Below are 24,118 nucleotides of genomic sequence, written 5' to 3' on the forward strand. Positions count from 1 at the left end.
AAAATGTTGAGTCTCTTAGCTGAACAAATAGGTCCAAGAATGTAGGCAAAAAGCACTAAGAATACAGAAGTTGTAAAAAGGTGTAACAGGGGTATAAAAGAAAAGGCCAAAAATCTTCATGGCATCATAACAGCTCTCTGAAGTTGGCTGGGGCGGGTCTGCAGCCCAAGGATGGGTATCTGCAGAATAACCCCTACTAGCAGTGTGGCAAGGTTAGCTGCAGTCTATTCACGAGGTAAAGTAAAAAGCTGTACACACCAGGGTGCTGAGTCCTGCAGCTACAGGCATTGTACCTGCTGCAAAGGAAAAGAGATGTGAATTCTCTGTCCCACCTCCCTTGTTGGTGGAAGAAGCAGTATGAATCTACCGCATGGGGTACAGCCTCAGAAGAGCTTTTAACAGCTGCTTGGAGCGCAGAAAGCAATTTGTTATTTAATGGTGTAGAGTCTTGCCCTGTGCAAGATTCAGTGGCTTCTGTATGTTTATATGGGGGAGAGAGCATTTGCAACATGTGCCATCCTGCAGGCGAGCGTTTTCTCCGTTCTGCTGTCCAGAAGGGTCACACAGCCCTTCATCCGATGTGCTTAGAAAGAGCTTTGGAAAAGGGGCAAAGCTGCTCTAAAAAATGCCTCCTCTATTAAAGCACGGGTGAGTGCCTGATGGTGGCATTGGTTCTGTGTGTAAGAACAGCAACCTCTCTGGCACACAGAGGAAGCAGTGCCCAAGCCGAGGGACCGTGGAAGACCCTCTGCTGTGAATCACTCCACACCAGTTCCTTCTGGCGCTGAGACAACTCTGGAACAGAGGTGATTTGCCTGCTGTGTTGAGCACACTCCAGCACATCTCCGGTGTCCCACAGCCCGCTGCAGCTGCCTAACCCTGGCCGGGCTCCTTCTCCTCTCCTGGCAGCTGGGGCTCCCGAAGCTCCAACTTCACTGCCGGCCGGATACAGCGCTACAAACAGTTCCTTTGGATAATGGAACAGTAGCATCCAACTCCAGCTGTTTTGAGCTCCTATCGCAGAGCAGAGATGCTGTGGGGGACCCAGCATACTGGAAAATGAAGAAATCAAGTATTTAATATGCTTTTCACATACAGGGAAAAGAGAGGTAGAAAGGTGAGAAAGCTTGAGCTAAGAACGATAGTTGTAGATTTCTTCACTCGGATCTTGGAGCTATTTCAAGAGTCGGGAAAACAGCTGAAAGAGCTTTGCTTGAAGGGATGACACTGATAGGGAAGATGTGTGATAATGTCTTTACAAACAATTCGATGGGTGAGGGCACAGGTGGGGTGCTAACGTCTTTGGAGGGGGTCTTAATGTCGCTACTGACTTCAAGCAGCAGGTTTGTTACAGAGCCCAGGGAGCTCGGCTCCTGAAACAGACACGTGGGTCTGCACAGGCCTGAACTTCTGAACTTTGGGATAAAATGCCAGGTTCAAGGGGGACTGTGGTAGGCGGTTCGGGAAGGCTGCACCTTCCTGGTACCTCAGCCAGCGGGGAAAGGAAGAGAGCAACCTGCGGCCGGGAGTTCAGGATAAAAGGAGGCTGCGCCCTCCGAGACCTGGAGAGAGAAAAAACCCCGCGGGCGTGTGCCCCAGTGCACTCTCTCCCTTTATTCGAATAAAGTTGCAGGACTCCTCTGTCTCTTTTATGGACACTTTTATGGTTTTTCAGTGCGTGATTTTCCATACAAAATGGGGACTCGTCCCCAGGATTCTTCCAACGTCTGGGGCCTGCACACGGCAAGAGGAGCTGGAGGCACACCTCACCCAGTTTTAGATGACCAGCTCCCTTTGGCGGTGGCCAGCACCGAGCTATTGATTGGGTACCCAAGACCCACAGAGGAGTGATGGACCAGGGGGGTCCGTGAATAGTCCACAGGAAAGGACCACTGGAAATCTCACTGGTGAGTACTGTGGGAACTTCGGGGAATAAAGCATGGCAGGATGCCCAGAGAGAGCTGTAAAGGAAAGTCGAGGAGGGGTCTCGCCAACAGGGGATGGACGCCCAGAGCGGGCAGTAAGGGAAAGTCGAGAAAGGTGTTGGCAATCCACGCCCAGAGGGGACAATAAGGGGAGCCGAGAAAGGGTCTCGGCAATCCACGCCCACAATGGGAACTTTGGGGAGTAAAACATGGCAGGACGCTCGGGGGTGGGAGGGGGCAGTAAAGGAAAATCGAAAAAGGATCTCGGCTATAGGGATGACAATCCCAGAATACCTCCGAAGGATCCTTTGGGAGAACGTTGAGATGATTTGCACATTCGCCCAGAGGTAGTTAAGGACATGGATGCCCAGAAGAGGCAGTAAGGGGAGTCGAGAAGGGGTCTTGGCAACGGAGGACGGATGGTGTTGGTTTGGGAAAGGATTGGTTGAAGGGGAGTGTGAAGGAATATGGTTAAGGAAAATAGCAACGGGAGACTATGTTATAAGGAAAGAAAAGAGAAACAGTGAGGACTGGGATGTTCTCTGCCTTATCTTCAAAATCTGCGGTCTAATACAGGGCCAGCTGCAAGTCTTTTGCATTCTTGGCTTCCAGGACAGGGAAAACAGGGAGGTATTGTTTCTACACCCCCGGGTCATTATGGAGCCAGGTTGAAGGATTTGGGTTTGTCCACCTGCTACTCAGGACTTAAGGGGGTTCCTCTATGGTGAGGAGTGCCGAGGCCAGCTGTGGAAATCCAGGATCGGTGTCACGGGCTGGGGGCCTGTGGGGAGGTGCGGGCCCGGGCCGGGGCTCAGCGCCGGGCGGTGCCCAGCGCCTCCGCCCCCGCGGGCAGCGGCTGCCGTGGCCTCCAGCCCCATGAGGCTGCGGGATGTCTTGTCTACCTGCCCATCCCTGAGGCACCGTCGGATGTGCCCTCCCGCCGAGCTGTGCTGGCATCTGGTGCTTTACAGAGGTTGTGGTGCGGGGAGAGCGGCCCGGGGGCCCGGACGGGTGTGCTGGCAGGGCGCGTCTGGACACTGCGGCTGGACGGGGAGTGGCTTTGGTATACGGCGTAAGAGACAATGTGTCATCGAAGGCTGGCTGGTGCAAGAAGGAATTTTGTTTGGGTCGCTGGGGAGGGGAGTGATTTTGCAGAGTTCGGCGGCTGTGGGAGGGTGAGAGCCCACAGGCAGCTGGAGCAGGGACTGGAGAGGTGGCAGAGGGGGCCCTTGCAGGAGCTGGTTAGAAAGGCACATCAGGTATATAAAAGAAAGGATGGGGAAAAGGTAAAGGTACAGGCAAAGATAATGGCACAGTCCTTACAACCCCTGACAGGAAAAACAGTGTAGGGAGCCCCAGGATAGCGATTGGGAAGGAATCAATGTGCCATTTGTAAAAAACAAAAAGAGAACATTAGAAATGGATTGTTAAAGGTGTCAGGATCTCCTATTGTACTGAGGCCTCACCACACTGGAGTCCTTGCTGGACTGAGAAGTGTGTTTCCTAGTAGACACGGGAGCCTCTCTGTCTGCTTTGAATTTTATGCCAAAGGGGGACAATTGTCCAAGTCTTCTTTTGATGAGTGGGAAAGATGAGCAGGTGCGTTTTATTCAACCGCTATTGGTGAATGTGGGAAATGGGTTGGAAATGCATGAGTTTCTGTTTGTTCCTAGTGGTCGTTGTGGTTTATTGGGAGGGAATTTGATGACTGAGTTGGGAATGCGAGTTAGTGTTGTGAGGGGTGATGGGAACCCTAGCACTGTTGTGACACTGTGTAAATTATCTGATAAAGCTTATGCTAAAGTGAACCCAGAAATGTGGGCAGTCCCAGAGGTATATGGAAAAATGGATATGGAGCCTCTCCAGATTACTCTGAGGCAACCAGGACAAGTGGTGTCTAAAAAGCAATACCCTCTTCCAAGGGAAGGAAGGAAGGGATTGCAGCTTGTTGCTGCGTCCCTGCTAAAGGCAGCTCTTTTGGAGCCATGTATGTCTCCATGTAACAGTCCTACCCTTGCATTTATGGTGCAGGACCTAAGAATAAATAATGAAACCTAGGCACTCCATGGTCCCAGATCCTTATACCATCTTGAACCAGGTTCCCTCCTCATGCTGCTACTATGCAGGACTTGATTTAAAAGATGCTTTCTGGGGATGCCCACTTACAGAGCATAGTAAACAGTACTTGGCTTTGAGTGGGAACAAGAAGGAGAAGGGATTATTTGGTCACGTTATTAACCAAATTTACTCCATCTCTAGGAATTAGGTTATTGCAGTATGTGAAGGACTTACTCCTATCGGGAGAATGGGAGGAGGTGGTGGGGGAAGCCACTGTGGTTTTCTGTCTGGAGGGAGGCTTGGAGTGCCTGAAGGGAAGGCACAGGTGATGGGCAGAAAGGTTGAATGTTTGGGGAATATTTTGACTGAAGGCCTATGTTGGCCCAGAGGGCGTCCAGGGAATCTTGGGGGTGCCGTTGCCCAGGGCTGAAGGGGAGCTGTGAAAAATTTTAGGATTAATAGAGTATTGCAAGACCTGGACTATTCTGTGACTTTTTAAACCCAGATAGCCCCAATGTTGTGGTATGGACACCAGAACGACAGCAAAACTTTAGCCAGACTTAGACAAGGCATTTGAATTGTATGTGGATGTTAAACAGCGCTGTGCCAAAGGAATTCTAGTGCTAAAATGTTTGACTCGTTGGCAAGCGGGTGGCCCCACTGTTTGTTCTAATGGTAACTGTGCAGGATTGTGCAGCCACCGGCTTTGATGGTAACTGATGTCAGGACTGTTAAAGTCTGGCGTCAAGTTCTAAATGGGTGACCAGCACTAAACAGCTACAGTATGAAACCTCTTCAATGGAACAGGAGGATTTAGAATTGAGAAGCGGGGAAGGGTTTAACCCAGCCTCCTGTTCAGCTGGTCCCAAGGAGGCTCATGACACTATCCAGATAATAGATTTACAGGGGACATCAGGCAGGGTACTCAGAAGAGACAATAGGTAATCAACTGGCCAATGGAGATGTTCAGAAAGCAGCACTTTTGCCAGAGGTCCCCGGGATCCTCCCTTTTGCTCCCTGTGGCTCAACCGTTCCCACAGTGGGGAGGGGGGAGTGGTGCTGTCTTTTCCACCAGAGGAGCTGGAGATAATTAAAGGCGGTGGGACAGAAGAACGAGGGGAGAATTGATTTAGGAAGGACAGTAAACAGTAGATTCCAGGAGCTTTGCCCCTGCAAATATTAACTCCGTGGGGGGAATCATTGTGGCTCTCAAGGGTTGGCAGAAGCCTTCCTCAAGATGTACCGCCTTGGGTCTTTTTGTTTTAGCAAAACGAGCTCCTGAGGGATGCCTGGCTAAAGTTAATAGCCAGACTACAGAGGAGACTGCAAGGCAGGAGGGTGACCTCGGGCCATACGTCCTTTCCAAGGAATAATGGGTGTATGTTGCGGAGGTTCCCCGGTCGAGAGGGCTTAAATAACCTCTGGTAGTGGTATGCCGGCTGGCAGGGTGGCCAGAGGCATTCCTGGTCACATCAGCAACTATTGCATCAGTTATTAAAGTATTTCTGGAACAAATAATTCCAGGATAGTGATTGTGAAGGCAGTGGACTCAGATGGAGGAGCTCATTTTACAGGGGGGATCCTTCAAGGGATTATGGCTGCTTTGAGAATTCAGTGGGACCTCCATACCCCCTGGCACCCTCAGAATTCAGGTCAAGTAAAAGAATGAATGGACAAATAAAGAAACACCTTTGAAGCTGGTGACAGAAACTAAGATGCCAAGGGTACAGCTTTTGCCATTAGCTTTGGCAAGAATAAGAGCCAAACCCCAAGGAAATCATTACCCTTTGAATGAATTTTCAATGTGGCCGGGAGGTGAAGATGTATATTTAAACCAGTATGTGGCCAGGATACTGTGTCTCCTGTAATCTCTTTGACCAGTTAGTACAGATGCTGCCTTTGGACTCTGCTGTTCAGAACATCCAACCAGGATCGCAAGAACAGTAGTCAGGACAGCTGAATGTAGGTGGACCCATCATACTCGGGTCAAGGTCCCCTAAACCCCAGAGGATTTGGACTTCCCAGCAGGAGGAAAAGGAAGGGAGACCTTGGCATTCAGTAGCTATGGATCATCTACAAGGACCTCGAGTGATTAACGGGCTAATATGAACTGTCATTGTCTACTTTATTCTCTCTATTTACCGTATTCTCTGTTTCTCTGTATTTGCTTGCCACATCTGGTGCAGGGGCCAGACGTGGAAAAGCTAGGAGGGGATGTTTCAAATGTTAATCTTTACACCATGCCAGGTTGTTTAAAAAGGTTAATAATAACTAGGGTTTGTAAAGTCAAATTGAGAAATAAGAAGAGGAGGAATTGATAGGGAAGATGTGTGATAATGTCTTTACAAACAATTCGATGGGTGAGGGCACGGGTGCTAACGTCTTTGGAGGGGGTCTTAATGTCGCTACTGACTTCAAGCAGCAGGTTTGTTACAGAGCCCAGGGAGCTCGGCTCCTGAAACAGACACGTGGGTCTGCACAGGCCTGAACTTCTGAACTTTGGGATAAAATGCCAGGTTCAAGGGGGACTGTGGTAGGCGGTTCGGGAAGGCTGCACCTTCCTGGTACCTCAGCCAGCGGGGAAAGGAAGAGAGCAACCTGCGGCCGGGAGTTCAGGATAAAAGGAGGCTGCGCCCTCCGAGACCTGGAGAGAGAAAACCCCGCGGGCGTGTGCCCCAGGGCACTCTCTCCCTTTATTTGAATACAGTTGCAGGACTCCTCTGTCTCTTTTATGGACACTGGCTTTTCAGTGCGTGATTATCTGTACATCACCGAGAAGGCACAGTAGAGAGCTGTGCTTTTATTAGTATACTATGAAGAGCTTGAAAAATAAAAGTATACAACGTCCCTATAGCCTATGTCAAAGCATCTTTATTATTTCAGCAGTATGGATACAGACAGAGAATTAAAACAGAATCCTTGAAAATTCATTAAAAATACTTAAAGCGCTCTTAAGTAAGAGTTGTAGACTCTACCAAAACAATCCCGCCAAACACAAATAAAAAATTCCGCCCCCCCAAAAATGCAAAACACTCGCAACGAAGCAGAGCCACACCACCCTCCCCGTCCCGCAAGCAGCCAGCAAAGACAAAGGGCAGGGTCAGAGCCCGGGGTGCAGGCTAAGAGCCCGAGAGCTGCGGCTGGGGCAGCCGGAACAGGAGCTGGGAGTCCTTTAGGAACGCGACGGTGCGGGTGCGCTCGGGCGAGGCCGGCCGCGCCTCCCGGCCCGTGAGGGGCTCGCGGCTCCCGGCCCGTGAGGGGCTCCGGGCTCCCGGCCCGTGAGGGGCTCCCGGCTCCCGGCCCGTGAGGGGCTCCGGGCTCCCGGCCCGTGAGGGGCTCCCGGCTCCCGGCCCGTGAGGGGCTCCGGGCTCCCGGCCCGTGAGGGGCTCCCGGCTCCCGGCCCGTGAGGGGCTCCCGGCCCGTGAGGGGCTCCCCGCGGGGGGGGGCGGGGCCTCCGCGCTCGCCACGCGCCTGCCCGAGGGACGATCCCCGGCCTGGCCCCCTCACGGGGCGGGGCCGCGCAGCCTCTCGCGACAGCTCGGCCGTGCCCTTGTCGCCATGGCGGGCTACTGGGACGGCCCCGAGGGCGAGCAGTGCCCGCAGCGCACCTGGCTCGCCACGCGCGTGGGCGCGGCCGCGGGTGGGCATCGGGGAGAACGGGGCACACGGGGGGGCGGCCGAGCGGGGCCCGGGCGCGGGCAATGACGCGCAGTGCTGTGTTGCAGGCCTGGTCGGGGCGGCGTATCGCATCATCCTGCTGCGGCCCGGCTCGGCTCTGGCCGCGTTGCAGACGGCGGCGGCGGACAGTGTCACGATGGGTAAGGGCCGGCACTCCGGCGGTGTAACTGTGGGTGGGACTCCCGCGCACCGCAGGGGCGCCGGCCTCGCCTCTGCCCGGTCTGGCTGCGCCCTCGCACCTGCCCTTGCCTCTGCCCCCGCACGGTTTCGGCGGCTGTGTCCTCCACCGGCCCTGGGTCGTTGTTTGGCTAACAGCCAGAACACTGACCACTGACATGGAAAGACATGTTCTTGATTTGCAGGTCATTTTTTTGCAATCTAGAGTAAAGGTACTTTTTTTTTTTTTTTTTTTAATCTCTAGAATACCCAGTTTGTGGGCAACAACATAGTGCAAGCAAATTAATTTTTTTGCTTAATGTATTTAGGCATTGTATTTAATAAACTGCATTTGCTGAAGAACAATGCGATGGTTTTGGTGGCAAAAGGAAAATAAACATGGGGGTTTTCCCATTACGTGTTATAGACAAAGAGACACCATGCAGTTGTCTTGAATTGTCTTAGGAAGAGAAAGTGAATGCTGAAGAGAGGAGCAGGGAGCTGAGGGGGCTGTGTGGTTGAAGCTCCCTCAGCCCCTTGTCAAGTGCAGTTTTCCTCTTAGCAGACTCTTCCTTTTCAGTCTAATTCAATGCCTTGTCCCACCTCTGCCTCTCCCCAAGTGCTGATGCTCTGAGTTGGGGCACAGTCAGTCCAGGTCTGCGTTTTTGAGTAGTTTGACTCTAAACCAGGGTCTGGCATCTCCTCTAATGAGCTGAGGTCGTTATGAAAGGACTGAATCGTGTAATCAGCTATGATTTCAATAAATCCCTTAATCCTAAACAGGCATATTGGGCCCTCTTACCAGTTTCACACCTGAGGAAGGGTTTATCCTGTCCTCCGTTCTGGGGTCACATCTCATGGCCTCAAGCTGTGTGTTTTGCCTACAGATGCCTTTGTCCAAAGCAGGGAGAGCAGGAAAGCTGAAATGCAGTCCTAGGTCTGGGGGTTTTGTTTCTGCAGTGCTCTTTTCAGCTGATTTTGGGATCAGCGTAATTCATTTTCTGCTGAAATGTGCACAGGTTTGTAACAGGAGCTGCTGGTTTTATATAGGGATTGAAAATTTTTGTCCTGGACATTTTTATTGGTCCCAAGAAAGATGAATTGAAATCTGCAGATGGTGCCTGGTGGACAGTTTCACATTTCATGATCAAGAGTCTGTATTACATGAGGTGTGTAACTCAGTGGACAGGATGCTTCTACTTTGCAGTTTCTTAGTTCAATTCAAAATTCTTAATTCAATTTCAAAGTCAGTTTACAACAAGAATAATTTACAAACCCAGTTAATTTTTCTACTATCCAGAAATCATTGTGAGCCTGAGGCAGGCAGAGGAGGAAAGTGTCAGGACTAGCAGTCTGCAGGGAGAGCAGAGCCCTTGGGGTTGCTCTGCCCAGTGCTGTGAGGTGGGCTCACAGGGACTTGATGGCTGAGTTACAGTGCAGAGTCCAGGCAAAGCTGGGGAGGTGGCTGCACAGACACCACTGCTCCCCTGCAGTACCCCCGGCTGTCAGGGGCTGTCCCATCACCTTGTTGGGAAGGGCGTAAGGCCTGCACCGATACCCTGGCAGGATGCGGTGCTGTTTGGTGGCACCCACCCCCAAACTGGGTGTGGGGCGCTCTGAGGGTGCAGCTCACAGCTGAGTGGGATCCATGTGGTGCAGGGGGAGAAACCGAGGGAAGCTGGGTGGGACTGGGTGATGCTGACCCTCACTGTAGCAGTTGGGATAGGATGTCCCTGGTTTTCCATTGTAGCCACTGTGAATATCGAAATCATGCTCAGTGTGAATTCTCTGGTCTTTGAGGATTTTGGTTTTGTTTTTTTACTTCTTGTTTACAGCTACACTAGGAGCTGTGTTTGGCTTAAGTACCTGCCTCAGTGCCCAAGTCCGGGAAGAACCAGAGGATCCTTTGAACTATTTCATAGGCGGTTGCACAGCAGGAGCTGTCTTGGGAGCAAGAGGTAACTGTGGACACTGAAATGTGCCTGCATTGAAATGCCTGCATTGAAATGTGCTGGTTTTAGAAACTTTTCTGTTGGGGAAAAATGTTAAAGAATGTTGATGCCAGGCTTCTTTGGTAAAGATTCATCTCAGCCTGTATTCATGCCAGTTTCATTGGCATTGTATGGACCTGCTAAAATAAATATGGCTACAGGAGGGGAGGGCACCAAAGGGAGCATGAAGTGATACACAGAATGAAAGGAGAGGTGACTCAGTACTGCCAGTAAGAGCTACCAGTTATATCTTAAAATTGCAGGATAGGAAAAATATAGTTGTGGAAATCCATGTTTTCTTGGTAAGAAGTGTGTTTTATTTTAGACAGGAAGTACAATCTAATATCTGCCATGTGAATTCTTTACATAGTCTGAGGGACAAGCTGTGTCCTGCTGCTGTTGCTCCTATAGCCCCTTGTAAGGCTTAAGCAGCTCCTGCAGATGCTGACACAGCTCTGTGTTCTGTAGACATTCATCCTTGAACCTAAAGAAGTGAGTGATTTATTTAAGTTGTAATTGTGGTGAAAAAGAATTAATCTTTATTTGTCCTAGTTGCTGAGTTATTTGTCCTAGTTGCTGAGCTGATGAGAGTTCAAAGCAATGATTGTTATTTTTGTCACAATATTTGTTATATTTTGTCATTTAAATGAGCCATTTAAGATTGCCGACTTAAGGGAATGGGGCAGTGGATTATTGAAATTGATATTTCAAATTGCAAGCTAAAAGCATGAGAACTCAATTTTATAAAAAGGCCTCTTTTCCAGTTCCTCTGGCCAGACAATGTTGCTGATGGTCAAGGGACTTACGAAAAATGGCAGTCTAACGAGATGTACTGCACAGGACTTAATGTGCCTTAATGGGTGTTTTCTGCTTTGATGTGTTTTCTTCAGCTCACAGTTACCTCACTGGCACCACGGCATGTCTGGGGTTTGGAATCACTGCGGCTCTCATGAAGATTGGTAACCAGGAGGGCTGGAGGCTGACAGGACCTCCCAAGCTGTAAATGTCCCCTTTCACCCCTGTGAGCTGGCTTCCAAATGCTGTATTAGGACATTGTGTAATAAAGATTCGGTCCAGTCAGCAGTTGTCACAACATTGTGGTGTCGTGCGGCTGTTTCCCGGCCTTTGGGCTGAGGTGCAGAAAGCTGGAGCTGCTGAAGGGGAAGCGGCATCTTCTGGTCTGGCTGCGATTTCTGTGTTCAGTTTGCTTTGCCTCCATGTCTCGGCATTGTGTGTGCAAGCACTGTGCTGTAGCTTCAGTGAGGTCCTTGAAGTTGAGTGGGCCCTGTGGGGCTTCTTGACAAGGACTGGGATTACGCTGCACTGAGCCCATCAGTGAGGGTCTGGAGCCAAAGCTTCTGAAGGAGTGCTTGGCTCTGTGCTGAAGATGGGGAAGGTGGGGTAGGGAAGAAGTTGTGGGTTGCCCACGAGAAGGTGTTTGGGAGCCTGAAGTCTTTCTCCAAAAAGCATTTCAGGAAGTCTAGAGCTAAATGCTTCATGGTTGAAATTGAGGAATATCTGGGGCTGGAAGGGACCGCTGAATGCCAGCTGAGAGCTGGAACAGGTTGCTTATAGCTGTGTCTGGTTGAATTTTCTATGAACAAACTGAAGTGTGTCCTGCGAACCCACTAAGGTGGAGAGCATGGAGCCACAAAATGCACAAAGAGAGGCAAGAACTGGATCATTTTGCCTGGAGAAAATGTCAAGATTTGATCTAATAGCATTTTTCACAACTTAGTGCCTACAGAAAATGCAGGCTCAGGTGTGCAGTGAAGGGTGGGAAATAACAAGATAGGGAAATTCTAACTAGATAGAAAAAAATAATCTCACAAGCAGGTTAAGTGCTGAAAAATAGACTTGTAGAGGATGTGAAAAGATCTTTGGGAGCACAGAATTAACTGGACGTGTGGGAACACTGCGGGACAGAGATGGGACATTAGGGGATGGGTGCATGAGTTACAGGACAAGGAATGTGGATATGGGGGATGCAGGTGCATGGGAGAGGGGAACATGGGGTGTGAGGGGAGGGGACAAGACAAGGAGATTGGAGCACCAGAGGACAGCAGAGGGAGGGACAGTGATACAAGGACACAGTCAGCTGTGGCAGGTTGGTTTCTCTGGTTTGTGGTGCTCTGTGGGCCAGTGGGGTCCTGGGTGTGTGTGGGGTGGTCCTGGGGGCACTTGAGGCTGGGTTGAGGAGCTGGTGTCCCCATGTGCTCCTGGGGCTGAGACCCCCAGCTCTTTGGGCTGGGCTGCAGCTCAGGAGCACAGCAGGTGATGGTAGACCTGTGTAGTGGTTTGGTTCAAGATATCCATTACTTACTTATTTTCCTTCTGTGAGATAAGAATTAGGAGAAAGCAAAGCAGGCACAAAACTTAAAAGAATAAAAGAAGTTTATTAACAGACCTAAAGGAAGAAAAGAGTCAGACTAAACCTTCAGAACACTTCCCCCCACCTTTCTCCCTTCTCCCACTGACAACATAAAAAGACAACCCTTTAGATTTTCAATCAGTTTACCACCTCTATAATAATCTTTTTCAGTTCACTTAGGGTGAGGAGTCTCTCTTGCTCATGCTATGGAGACATCTCCGCAAGAAACAGTTCTCTCGTGGCTCCGGTGTCACAGCAAGACAGCCACCCGGGTTGGTTCTCTGCTCGCATGTGAGAGGCCCTTCCCCCGACTTACAACTTTTCCCACAACTGCTTTCGAGGGTCCAGTCCTGAGCTACTGGGGTACCGTTGTAAGGATGAGCTGTTCAGAAACAAAGGTTCTCTTCACCTATCTCTGTGAGCATCTTCATCTCTAGGAACAGAGGTCTTCTCCTTCCCTGGGAGCAAGGGTCTTCATCACTTTCATCTCTGTTCAAGCTTCTCATCAAATTACAGCTACTTCAACATTTGCTCTTTTCAGCACAGGTACTTCTGCTCACAATTGCAGTCTGAACACTCTACCCCCCCTAAGCTTCATGAAATTACAGCGGGTACTCTGATGTATCACAGTCCATCACCATAGCTTTACAACAGAATTTCAGCTTCTAGGTTTGAAGCATCTCCTCTTTCTCCTCCCTCAGGGTTTCAGCTCTTCCTTCTTCACTGACTTAGGTGTCTTTATGGTGTTTTCTTCTCATGCCTTCACCTTTCTTCTTTCTCTGACTCGGGAGAGGATTGATGTCTGCAGGTTTCATCTGTTCTGGAGGAAACTTACAGCACTAAAAGGGTTAATCTCACCCGGGCCTCGCAGCTGGAATTCGCCTATCGCTGTTGGTCCCATGATCTTCGCCGGGCAGCGGCCTCAGATGAATTTCGGCCGCACTGGGTGGGGCCGGCCTGGCCGCGCCGCGGAGCTGCCTGCAGGAGCTGCGGGGCTCGGCGGTGGCTGTGTCCCGGCCGGCCCGGCCCACACTGAAGGGCTGCGCCGGGTGGCCAGCGAGCAGAAGCAGCTGAGATCTCAGCCAAGATGCGCCGAGCAGGGCCCGGCTCGGCCTTGCTGGGCCGTGCCGCGGGCCCCCAGTTACCTATCCAAAAGCTGGAAGCAAGAGAAGCTTTCCCGGGCTTTGTTCGTTCTTAAATGTGGATTACAGATGTGTGTCAAACTTCTTAAGTGGCTTTAAAAAGTTGCCAATATTCAAACTAGCCAGCTGATTGGTTCTATCGGGTCTGGAGGAAGCTGTAAGCGACTCTTTGCAAAGAATTACTTCCATGACTGATGGAGCCCTCTTTAACTAAGAACCCAAACTATGCTAAACCATGACATTCTGTCACCCACTCATGGGGGTGGGGGAACAGGGGATTGTCTCCTACCTGAGGACTTGGGAGGGGGCTCTGCTTCACCCTGGGATCTGGAGAAGAGCAGTGTTTAGAGAGGGGCCCAAGGGGCCAGGGATCCCCAGCAGAACCTGCCCATGGTAGCACAGTGTTTACAGAAGCTGCTGTCAGCTTCGGCTGGCTCTGCTGCCTGTCCTCAGAGAATTCAGTGACCCCACTGCCCCAGCCTTGGGACTCTGGACCTCCCTCTGCCTGAGCCTCTCCCAGCTCCTGACTGGGGCCACGTGTCCTGTCTGGTCTATAATTACCCGGGCACATTCCTAGAGGGTCACAGGAGTTCTGTGGAGCAGCAGCAGGCGGTAAGGGGGACAAGCGCATGGCACAGCATAACAAACCATGCAGTAATGCAGGACACGGCATACAGCAAGCGCTTCACTGGGCTGCAAAGCGCATGGCCTTTGGTGAGCGAGGACACGCGACACAGCACAAACAGCGAGCAACACGGTGGGGGCAAGGGGTGGCAACAACGTCATGAGGGTCAGCACACCTCGACAGTCTGTGGTGCAGGGGAGCATGACATGCAACATTGCAGACAACTAGGGGGATAATGCATCACAATGTGTGACAGGCAGCATGACACACAACAGGCAGTGCACAGCAGGCACTGCCATGCACTGAGCAGGTGTGACGGGCGCTTTGCTGGGGGACAGTGTCTTGGTTGCTGTTGGACCATCAGTAGTTTCAGCTAATGGGGCAATGGCTGAGGAAGGGCTTGGTTGTGCGTGCTGTAGGACTGAAGGTCTGAGTGGTGACAGTGGCCTGAGCTACGGGGTTGTGGGGCAGCAGTGTTGGCTCTGGGTCAGTAGCTTCATGCTAAGGCTTCAGAGATGAGGCAGGTGAGGGGATTAGGCTCAGTGGGGCAGTGAAATGGGCTGTTCTCACCTATGGAGCTGCGGTTTTGCCAAGAGGCATCAAATTTAGTAATGGAGCAGTAGCAGAGCCTGGTGTCGCTGGCTGTGGGGTAAAGGCTTTGGTGGTGGATCCAGTGCTATGTGGCAGTGCCAGCAGCAAGATCCCATGTCCCCAGCCAGTACTCCAGCCATGGGCCAGAAGCTCCAGCTGTGGAGACAGCACCCTGACACCCTGCTCCATGTGTTCCCACAGGCAAGATGTGGGTTGCAGAGGGGCCAGCCCCAGACCAGTGGAGCCTGCAGGATCGGGCTCACGCTGGACACTTCCTGGCCATGGCTGACCACTTCCGCACCACAGGACAGCTGGTGGATGTGACCGTGGGCCCAGAGAGTGACATGGCCCATGCTGTGGTCCTGGCCTCCATCAGCTCCTTCTTCTACCGCTTCCTGGAGAGCAGGACCAGACAACTCCGCCAAGATCCCCCACCCCATGTGCCCTTGCCACCTGGGGCCACACTGTGGGGCTGGCGGGCTGTGCTCACCTTTGCCTATGGGGGAATTGTGCCCCATGGCCGGGCGAAAGAGGTGGAGGAGGCTGCCCGGGCCCTGGGTGCCCCCCGGCTGGTGACCGCCTGTGCCCTGCGTCTGGAGATTGACCACCAGGAAGAAGGTCCTGAGCCCCTGGAGGAGCAGTGGGAGACGCTAAGAGCCATGGAGCAGCTCCATGCCAATGGTGTGGGCTGTGACCTCCAGCTCCAGGCAGGGAATGAGGTCATCCCAGGTGAGCAGGGGGTGGGGGTCCTCCATGAGGGGCTGAGGAGTGGACAGAGCGCTCTGGGACAGCCAAGTCCTCTGGTGGGGATGATAAGGCTGCAGCTCCAGGTGCATATCACGCTCTAGAGGTGCCCTCAGGGCTGCTCCCCTTGACAGAGCTGGGGCTTTGATGGGCATGGGGCCAGGACACGTGAGTTCTGGGGGCTGCACAGTGCAGAGGGTTCCCTGCTGTCTCCCACCATTATTCCTCCTTCCTCCTAGTTCAGCGACTGGCCCTGAGCTGCTCCTGTGACTTCTTCCGGGCCCTTTTCACCTGCCCCATGCGGGAGGCCACCCACAACCCTGCCGACCCGCTGGTCACGGGGCTGTCCCCAGCCGAGCTGCGTCTCCTCCTCTCCTTTGCCTACACAGGAGCTGTAGCAGGGCCATGGCCCATGGTCTTGGAGGCAGCTGAGACCTCCCTGCGCTACCAGGCCTGGGGGCTCCTCACTCTCTGCCTGGATGTTTTCACCCATGGCCTCACCCCAGAAACTGGCCCTGATGTGCTGGCCTTTGCTGTGGCCTATGGGCTGGATGAGGTGGTCCATGTAGCAGAGAACTACATCTTGGCCACCTTCCCCTGTGTGGTGATTACACCAGCCTTCTTGGATCTTCCTGCACACCTTCTCATCCGCCTCCTCCGCTCTGATGGTCTCAATGTCCTCCACGAACTGGAAGCCTTGGAAGCAGCATCTCGGTGGCTTATGGCCAATGGAGATGGCCAGGAGGATCTAGCCAAAGAGATCCTGTCATCTGTTCGCTTTGCCCTCATGTCCAGCCTGGAGCTGAAGAAGGTCCCATCTGTGACTGCAGGGGTAGCTGACCCAAAGGTCGTTCGTGAGCTCATGGTAGCAAGTTTCGCCCCCATGGCCCAGCTGCCGTGCCGGGTACGTTCCTTGCAAGAGGTGTTGGTGGTTTGTGGTGGAGACAAAGTAAAGGCCAACCTGACTGCCCGGAAGCCCAGCAGACACCTCTGGTTTGCAGACCGCTACCTCAGTGCTGTGGGGCTGGTGAAGCAGGTTGAGTGGAGGGAACTGGGACACTTTCCTGATGGCCCACGCTTCCGTCATGCTGTAACTGTGGTGGGCAACAACCTCTACATCCTGGGTGGAAAGCACTACTACGGGATCCATGACACCCTAGCCAGTGTCTACAGGTGAGAGCTACAGAGGACTTAGAGTTCCCATGTGGCACCAGAACATTGTGGGATCAGAGGAGGTGTTGGTAGAGCTAGAGCTGCCCCATGGATCCAAGACATTGTGGCATTGAAGCTGGTCAAGTGGCCCTAAGACATTCTGGGATGGGTTAGGTGTAGGACTCAGAGGTGCCCTCTTACTCTGGGGTGTTACAGGCTTTTTGGGAGTAGGAGCGGGAGGCTTCTATCTGGAGATGCCGCAGGTCATTATGGGTTTGGTATTGTCCAGAAGGAGAGGATATTCCCATGCAAGGTGACCATGTGACCCCAAGGCATTCTGGGACTGGCAGGTTGTAGGTGGGTTGTTCCCCTCAGCGGTGCCAACATCAGCTCATGATGTTGTAGGTAACAGGTAGTCTCTTGCCCTTTGCCTCTCAAACCCAGGTACCAGCCTATGGATGATTCCTGGGAGCGTCTGGCCAGTATGACGTGTGGACGGAGCTACTTCGCTGCTGTGGCACTTGGGAATTTCATCTATGCCCTGGGGGGTACCTCAGGGGAGCTCTACTGCACAGATACTGTGGAGTGCTACGACCTGGCCAATGACACCTGGAGGTGAGGCTGCTCCAGCAGATGCCTAGTTCCCCTTTTCTCTAAGAGCCCCTTGCCTTGACCAAGGTGCCCACTGAGTGCTTTGGGTCACTAAGCCTCCAGTGGAGGATGGACCTGCAGTGGTATTTGGGAGAGGTCTACTGGTTGTTGAACAACCATGTCCCTTGTGGACTGCGTGATGGCCAGTGTTTCCTTGTGGGTGGCGAGTTTTTGGCCAGTAGTGTGTTCATTGCAAGTCTTGTTGGCCATCTGCCAATGAGACAAATAGTTTGATTCCTCTCATTGGCAGAATGTTCATAGGGTGATGGCCAATGTTGTCCATTGAGGGAGCCCACTGCGGTTGACCAATGGTGCGGTGACTACAAAGTGTTGAACAGTGATGCCCCTGGGGTATCCATTCTGTGTCAGCTGATGTTGTCCACTGGGGCTTGTTGGGTGTTGGCAAGTGTTGCCTGCTGAGTGGTTAATGAAGCCAGCGGCACCCCAGGGAACCCCTGGGTAGTCAATCACTGCAGGATAGCCCTGCTTAACCTGTCCTTCGCCCCTCCCTCTCTCCTTGCCTAGGAGGTGCCAGCCCCTGCCAATGGCTCTGTGTGGGCACGCGGCATGTGCCCTGGATGGTGAGCTCTACGTGTCGGGTGGGTGTGATGAAGCATACCAGTGTCAGGCATCCTTGCTCCGCTATGTCCCAGGTGCACCTGTCACACTCCTGGCACCCATGAATGGCCAGCGAGCTGGCCACATCATGGAGGAGGCGGGTGGGCAGCTCTACGTGGCTGGGGGCCTGTGTCAGCGGGCTGGGCAGACTGGCTACAGGGACCAGCTGACTTTTGAGGTCTACAGCCCCAAGCAGAACATCTGGGTCCTCCTCAGCCCCCTGCCCCGTGCACATGTAGTTGGGGGTGCAGCTGTACTGGGAGGGGAACTGCTTGTACTGGGAGGGTACAGTCATGAGACCTACCAGGACACGCACTTGATCCATGCCTACCAGCCGGGTACCCGGCGCTGGATCACCCGGGGCACCTTGCCCCATGCCTATACTGACCTACAAGCCTGTGTTCTCACTTTACCCCCTGCCTTGCGTGGCCCCAGCTGCCTTAAGGACTCCTTGAGATCAACTGAAACTCCCAATAATACCTAGGGTATACTTAGCTTAAAAACTCTGCACCCCATGCTGGGATACCCAGGTAGCATCCATGGGTACCTCTATGGGACAAAAGTGTCCAGACCCCTCTCCCAGAGTGGGTTCCTCCTGTGGTTTCCAGCAACCCTTCACCCTCAAGGTACATGACCTAGACTGTAGTGAACCTGTGGAACATAGAGATTTCCTACACTGTAGCACTGTGCCTCCAGGAATACTCAGTCTTCTTTGTCTGAGCCCTTCACTGGGAGCTGGGAATCCCCCAATTTCCCCCCACACCTGGGTTGAATAAAAATGCTTCCTGAATTGTCTGTCTGGGTCTTGTTGTTTCTGGTGGGAAACCCAGACATCCAGGTGCTTCTCACAAGGAACAGGAGGAGAGCAGGAGGGCAGTGACCTGGGTGTCCTGGATGGGTGGTGCTGGGCACTGGGGCTCTGTGTGCCTGTGTTCACTGGGCACGAGGGTGTATGTGTGTGTCTCAGGACTGAGAGGGATCTTGGGGTGCATAGGGGATCCTGAGGGAATAGAGTCCTGGGAGTGCCAGGATTTGGGCGGGTTGATGGGGTTGATAGAGTACAATAGGGGGTCCTGGGGGCTTTGGGGTTCCTAGGTGGTTTTGAGAGGTCTTGGATTCCTGGAGTGACCTGGAGAGCTTGTTCTGTGGAGAAGTGGGAGAATTCCAGGGAGGAGTTGAAAGGAGAGGCAAAGGTAACGGGATTCTGAGAAATACTGGGGTACCAGTAGTGCCTGTGGGGAGGGAACTGGGTGGCTTCAGATGTGCAGAGGAAGGTGAAAAACTGTAGTCTAATGAGTTCTGAAGAGAAGGGGATAATCACTTCCCTTGGCCTGCTGGCCCTGTCTCTGTTAACCCAGTCCAGGTTTTGTTGCCCTCCCTTTGCTGCCAGGTGCACTGCTGGACCGTGTTCACCTTTCTGTCCACCAAGATACACAGATCTTCTTCCACAGCTCTGCTCCCCAGATGTCTGCCCCCCACTGTTGGGGCCTTCAGACTGTGCCAGCACTGGAGCTGCTTGCCTCATCGCTGTCCCAGGAAACAAGGATAGAAAGGATGGTGTGGTAAGAGGACAGCACCAACAGATGGACAAGTGCCCGCTTACAAACGCAGTATGTCCATGGACACACTTGCACACCAGACCTTCACCAGCAGACACACTCATGCTGGCCAAGCACAGGCACACGTTCCCACCTGTGAACCCAGTAGTCAACCTGGCAGAAGGCCATGCTGACTCAGTAGTTTGACAACACACTTGGGACAATTAGAACTGGAACCGCATTTCAGGCTGGAAAAGTGATTCATAGGATCCAGCTGCTGCATTTATGCACCACTGCTGGGGCGAGCCATTCAACCCCCACCAATGGTGACTGTTGTCTGCTTCTTACACCTCCCAAAATGTTTGAGTGACATCTAGACAAGTAGTCACAAAGTTTGGCCAGCTCCTGAGTGCTTTGCCCCAGTGTAATCCCTTACAAGTCACATCCGTTGCCCTTCAAAGCCTCCCACCCTACTCCCCAGTATCCAGCCATCCCATAACTGGTCATGCAGAGGCATCAACACTTGCACTTTCCTTATTACCTGCCAGTGGGATGCTTTTCCCATGTGATTCCGTACCACAGGGAAGAAGCGCACACTTGGGGCAAAAGTCAGGAATAGGCGTATAAGTGTGCAGTTTTGGATGCCAAAATACAAGAAGGATCTAAAGCTATTAAAGAGTAACGCAGTTCTGTGCTCGCTGCACGAGCTCTGGCGTGCCCTCGGTCACAGAGAGTCCAGCTGCGTTACTTCTGTGCGTCGCAGAAGCGACTTTGACATCAGGAAAAGTGCTGCTGGCTGAGCTCGCTGGCTTCTGTGCAGAGGAGACACGGCAGGAGCTGATGCTATCGGCTCACGTTAGTTGGGAGACAAAGGAAGAGAGAGGCTGTTCGGGTCTGGCTTCTAACAGGTTTATTGTTAGCAGTTTCACAACCCGAACAAACTCGGAAGGGATGGAATGCGATGGGATTCCCTTCCCTCCTCCCCGAGGCTCGTCCTCAGTTTTATAGGGAGTTTGAAAACCGCGGGGAAAGGGAAAAACAACCAATGAGTTACAAGCCAGGGGGAGGATACAATTGAACAAGAACCACCGGGGTAAACCGAGAGGTGGGAGTTATAACAGAGAACCAGTGAACAACCGAGTAACCGAGAATTTTCCCGAACCGGGGGAGGTGGCTTGGACCCGGGCACTGCCCAGGGGGTGCAGCTTAGGCTTCTGAACCGCCCCTCGACCTCTGAGTCTGCCTCTTGGGGAAACTCGATCCAGGGGAGGGGCTGGGATTGATTGGCATTACACAGCCCCAGCCCCGCAGTGGGCTGGGTCGTAGCAACAAAGGAGTATCCAGAAGAGGCTGCAGAGATGGGGAGGGGTGTAAAGCGGTAGGGTTTGAGTAGCAGTTGACGGCACTTGCCTTATTTAGCCTAGAGTACATTGAGGGAGACAATTCAGCCTAGAGTACTCATCAGGGAGACCTCCCCTGAAGGGAGGCAGAGGGGCAGCTCTGATCTCTGCTCTCTGGGACCAGAGACAGGACCCCAGGGACGGCTGGACCTGTGTTATGGGGGCATCCCAACGGATGAATATTAGGAAAAAGTTCTTCCCCCAGAGGGTGGTCAGGAAATGAGCAGTCTCCTCAGGGAATGGCACAGCTCCAAGGCTGCCAGAGCTCCATGAGCATTTAGACAATGCTCTCAGGCACAGGGTGGGATTGCTGGGGTGTCTGTGCAGGGCCAGGAATGGGACTTGATCCTCAGGGGTCCCTGCCAACTCAGGATATTCTAGGATTCTGGGATTCCATGGACTTTTCTTCTCTGTCTTCACTACTCCATATACTGAAGACAAATTTCTCATTCACTGTGCCCTGCCAGGACTGTGGCAGGTCCAATGAAATTAAACCAGCACCCCTTTGAAATTCAGGCATAGAATATTTATTATGTGATTAAGAACCTGGCACTGAGTGGAAAGTGTATTGCATCTTTGTGTGCATCATGTGAACAGAAGCAGTTGCGACAGAGCACAATGTAAGTTCTGCTTGCCCTCACTCACTCCAAAACCAGGCAGTGGCAGCCCCAGACTATCACTGACCAGTTTAGGACATTATCTTCCTCTGCCAAATACCCAAGTAATTATTTTAGCCCTGGAAATCTCAGGTGGTTGGAGAATACTAGAGCAAGGAGCTGGATGGCTTCCCCTAGGTAAGTAGATCTTTCCCTTGTAAAATAAGGCATGTGAAGCAGAGCCATGACTCTCGATCTCTTTCTCTGAGTGTACAGAAACATTTACATAGTGTTACCCGCATATTTCACTCTGACATCACCGATGGCCTCAACACCCCTGTCCAGGCTGTAAGCAGATGGGGTCCTCTGGAATCCAAGGTCTGTGACCATCAGCTTCCTGGAGGAAGGCTTGATTGATGTGTGCAGAGGACTGTGGTGAACCCACAACTCCTTTGTGGTGCAAAAGGAGTAACTTGCAGGAGGACTGTGCTGTATCCCCAGATCTTTAACTGTGCAGTAGGTAACCTCAGGACACAATTCCACTTCCTTGATTGTACAGAATGTGGGGCGCTGGAGGGGGATTTTGAAGCTGCTGAGATGGATCATAGGGCTTCCTGTTGACTCCCTCCATTCCAGCAGTGGATACTGCACCTCTTGGGTCTGCAGGGACTGGTGCCAAGAGGGTTGTCTCAGCAGACACATCCATGCCAGCCAACCTGCTAGAGCCAGCATGGTCAGGAGCAGCAGAGCCAAGGAAGCCAGGTAGAGCACCCAGTGCAACAGGCAGCAGTGCCTCAGCACCCACTGCCCCCACTGTGGACCCTCCCCACCTGCCTGCAAACGCAGCACGGGTACAGCCCGTCCTGGGATGGAGCACGGGCAGAAAGGAGGAGGAGAAGATAGGGGGGAACATGCAGGATGGGTGAAGGGTGTGGTGTCCAGGGGAGGTGGTAGTGTTGGGACATGAGTGGAAAGCATGGTGTTGGCTGACATCAGAGGAGGAGATGGAGGTCTGACAATGGAAGAGGCCTCTAGCATGGCGGTAGAAGGCACTGCTGTGGAAGTGGTGGGAAATGTGCCGGTGGACCCCATGAGACTGGCATAGGTTGTGCTGGTAGCAAGGGTGGTTTGGGGATGGCCACTGGTGCTAGCAGGGCTGCTGCTCATAGTGGTTGGTGGTGAGGTGGCAGAGTCAAGGGTGGCAGATCTCTGCAGGGTGACAATGGTAGTATCAGTGAGAATGGTGGCAGTGCTGGGGGTCTGTGTGGGTGTCATGGTGGGACTGGCTGGTACAGGAGTGGTGGTGCTGGGAGCTCTGATGCTTGTCAGCACCACAAGCAAAGTGCTTGGGCAAAGGGTGGAGGTACAAGGAGTGCTGAAGGAAGGTCTGGTGAGGGGAGGTGTTTTGGTAGTGAGGGTAGGGAGGTAAGGTGAGGTAACAGCATAGGGCATGGTAGTGTGCTCTTTGGAGATGAATGGATGTGGGGGGAAGGTGGTCATGGTAGCTTTCTCTGTTGTTTCTTCCCCATAATTATATTCATCCCCTCCTTCCTCATCCACATCCCCCACAATGCTGCAGTTGAGCTTGAGGTGAATGATGGGCTTCTGCCTATGCTCAGCAGGGCTGTGGCACAGTACCTTCTCGGGTGCGACCTCCACCTTTGTTTCCTCCAGGCCCCGCTTTGGCTGATAAACAACATCAGCATTCTGCCGGATCCAGGTCTGGAGGTAGTGCACGTCACAGTTGCAATGCCAGGGGTTCTCAGTGAGGAAAACATACATGAAGAGGCGCCCCTTTGGGAAGAAGTCAATGGGCAGGGTCTGCAGCTGGTTCCCTGAGAGCCAGAGGGTCTCCAACATCTGCAGGTCCTGCAGCAATTCCACGGGTAGCTCCTTCAGGAGGTTGTCTGAGAGGTCCAACTCCTTGAGTGCCTTCAGCCCTGCAAAGGCCTCCCGGGGAAGCTGCTGCATCTTGTTCCCTCGCAAGTCCAGGTCCTGCAGCTGTGGCACTGTGTGGAAAGCCTTCGGGGCCAGCGTCTCCAGGCTGTTGTGGGCCACAGCCAGGTGGGTAAGCGCAGGCAGGCCCTCCAGGACAGGAAGGACCCCCAGTGCGTTGTGGGAGAGGATCAGCTCCTTCAGGGATGGCAGCAGGGCCCCAGTGTACAGAGCCACCAGCCCATTTTTGGCCAGGTCGACGTCCTGAAGCCGGGTGAGGGGCAGGAAGGCGGAGGTGGAGAGGGACTCCAGGCAATTGTCGCTGAGCAGCAGGATGCCTGTGTCCTTAGGCAGGTCTGGGGGCACTGCGCGGAGAGCCTGCCCTGTGCAGTTCACCTCCAGGAGGTCCTTGACCTTGTTCATCTCTGAGGGGCAGGGCTGGGCTGGGGGCAGCAGGGCCAGGAGAGTGACCAGGGTCAGGACAGGAACCTGCATGGCCTGGAGGGGGGAGAACCGAGGGGTGTGGGTGCAGGCAGGCATGCACCTACACATTGCCTTCTTCCTGCACAAGCACCATTTGCAGCAGAACTGGCATCCCCTGCCAGACCCTCTGGCACCCTCTGAGCTCTGCAGCTCCTCCCTGAGATGGGGGAAGAGAGGGATGAATCCCACACCTACTGCGATCTTGGCCCTTTTTCTCACCTTGTTCTCTTCCATAGTGGGGAGAACCTGACTCATGGGCCCCTTCACAGCAACGCCTTCTCCCCTGGAGCAGCATTGCTGCCCTCACCACTGTAAAAGCCATCCCTCCGCAGTGTTTGTGTCCCAGTGTACCCCCACCCAGCTCCCAGCTCAACCCAGACAAATTGTGTGCTGGAAGAATCTCCCTGAATATGCTCTTACCCAACACCAGCTGAGCCCTCTGCTAGATTTGGAGGGCAGGAGCA

General features: G+C 53.0%; 3 protein-coding genes and 1 long non-coding RNA gene across 5 annotated transcripts; 2 read left to right on the forward strand and 2 right to left on the reverse strand.

Moving 5' to 3' along the window:
- The first annotated feature begins 7,514 nt into the window (after positions 1–7,514).
- Positions 7,515–10,888, forward strand: LOC138102375 (NADH dehydrogenase [ubiquinone] 1 alpha subcomplex subunit 11-like). Its single transcript, XM_069000073.1, has 4 exons — positions 7,515–7,623; positions 7,709–7,801; positions 9,653–9,775; positions 10,699–10,888. The coding sequence occupies exons 1-4, from the start codon at positions 7,542–7,544 to the stop codon at positions 10,809–10,811; spliced, it is 411 nt and encodes a 136-aa protein (XP_068856174.1). The 5' UTR covers positions 7,515–7,541; the 3' UTR covers positions 10,812–10,888.
- A 1,296-nt stretch (positions 10,889–12,184) lies between these two features.
- On the reverse strand, positions 12,185–13,768 carry LOC138102374 (uncharacterized). Its single transcript, XR_011147412.1, has 2 exons — positions 13,611–13,768; positions 12,185–12,994 (listed from the first exon to the last, which is right to left on the reverse strand). It is a non-coding gene; the product is annotated as an uncharacterized lncRNA (long non-coding RNA).
- A 148-nt stretch (positions 13,769–13,916) lies between these two features.
- LOC138102377 (kelch-like protein 33) lies at positions 13,917–18,484 on the forward strand. Of its 2 annotated transcripts, none has more exons than XM_069000077.1 (5): positions 13,917–13,933; positions 14,739–15,266; positions 15,521–16,454; positions 16,878–17,048; positions 17,610–18,484. In XM_069000077.1, the coding sequence occupies exons 2-5, from the start codon at positions 14,744–14,746 to the stop codon at positions 18,184–18,186; spliced, it is 2,205 nt and encodes a 734-aa protein (XP_068856178.1). In that variant the 5' UTR covers positions 13,917–13,933; positions 14,739–14,743; the 3' UTR covers positions 18,187–18,484. The 2 variants fall into 2 exon arrangements, with proteins under 2 accessions (XP_068856178.1, XP_068856176.1); XM_069000075.1 differs by having other exon boundaries at positions 13,922–14,035.
- Positions 18,485–21,408: 2,924 nt separating this feature from the next.
- On the reverse strand, positions 21,409–23,666 carry LOC138102378 (platelet glycoprotein Ib alpha chain-like). The gene has a single exon (XM_069000078.1). The coding sequence runs from the start codon at positions 23,664–23,666 to the stop codon at positions 21,519–21,521; it is 2,148 nt and encodes a 715-aa protein (XP_068856179.1). The 3' UTR covers positions 21,409–21,518.
- Between the last annotated feature and the right edge of the window lie 452 nt (positions 23,667–24,118).

This window comes from Aphelocoma coerulescens, unplaced genomic scaffold (genome assembly GCF_041296385.1).
Source record: "Aphelocoma coerulescens isolate FSJ_1873_10779 unplaced genomic scaffold, UR_Acoe_1.0 HiC_scaffold_73, whole genome shotgun sequence".
NCBI classification, from domain to species: Eukaryota; Metazoa; Chordata; class Aves; order Passeriformes; family Corvidae; genus Aphelocoma; species Aphelocoma coerulescens.

What these genes read in the sequence shown, in the direction of transcription:
- LOC138102375 (XM_069000073.1), top strand. Translation starts at nt 7,542, where the DNA reads ATGGCGGGCTACTGGGACGGCCCCGAGGGCGAGCAGTGCCCGCAGCGC. An exon ending in GGCGGACAGTGTCACGATGG is followed by an intron (nt 7,802 to 9,652) that starts GTAAGGGCCGGC and finishes TCTTGTTTACAG; the next exon opens with CTACACTAGGAGCTGTGTTT. An exon ending in AGCTGTCTTGGGAGCAAGAG is followed by an intron (nt 9,776 to 10,698) that starts GTAACTGTGGAC and finishes TGTTTTCTTCAG; the next exon opens with CTCACAGTTACCTCACTGGC.
- LOC138102378 (XM_069000078.1), bottom strand. Translation starts at nt 23,666, where the DNA reads ATGCAGGTTCCTGTCCTGACCCTGGTCACTCTCCTGGCCCTGCTGCCC.
- LOC138102377 (XM_069000075.1), top strand. Translation starts at nt 13,951, where the DNA reads ATGGCACAGCATAACAAACCATGCAGTAATGCAGGACACGGCATACAG. An exon ending in ACCCTAGCCAGTGTCTACAG is followed by an intron (nt 16,455 to 16,877) that starts GTGAGAGCTACA and finishes TCTCAAACCCAG; the next exon opens with GTACCAGCCTATGGATGATT. An exon ending in CTGGCCAATGACACCTGGAG is followed by an intron (nt 17,049 to 17,609) that starts GTGAGGCTGCTC and finishes CTCCTTGCCTAG; the next exon opens with GAGGTGCCAGCCCCTGCCAA.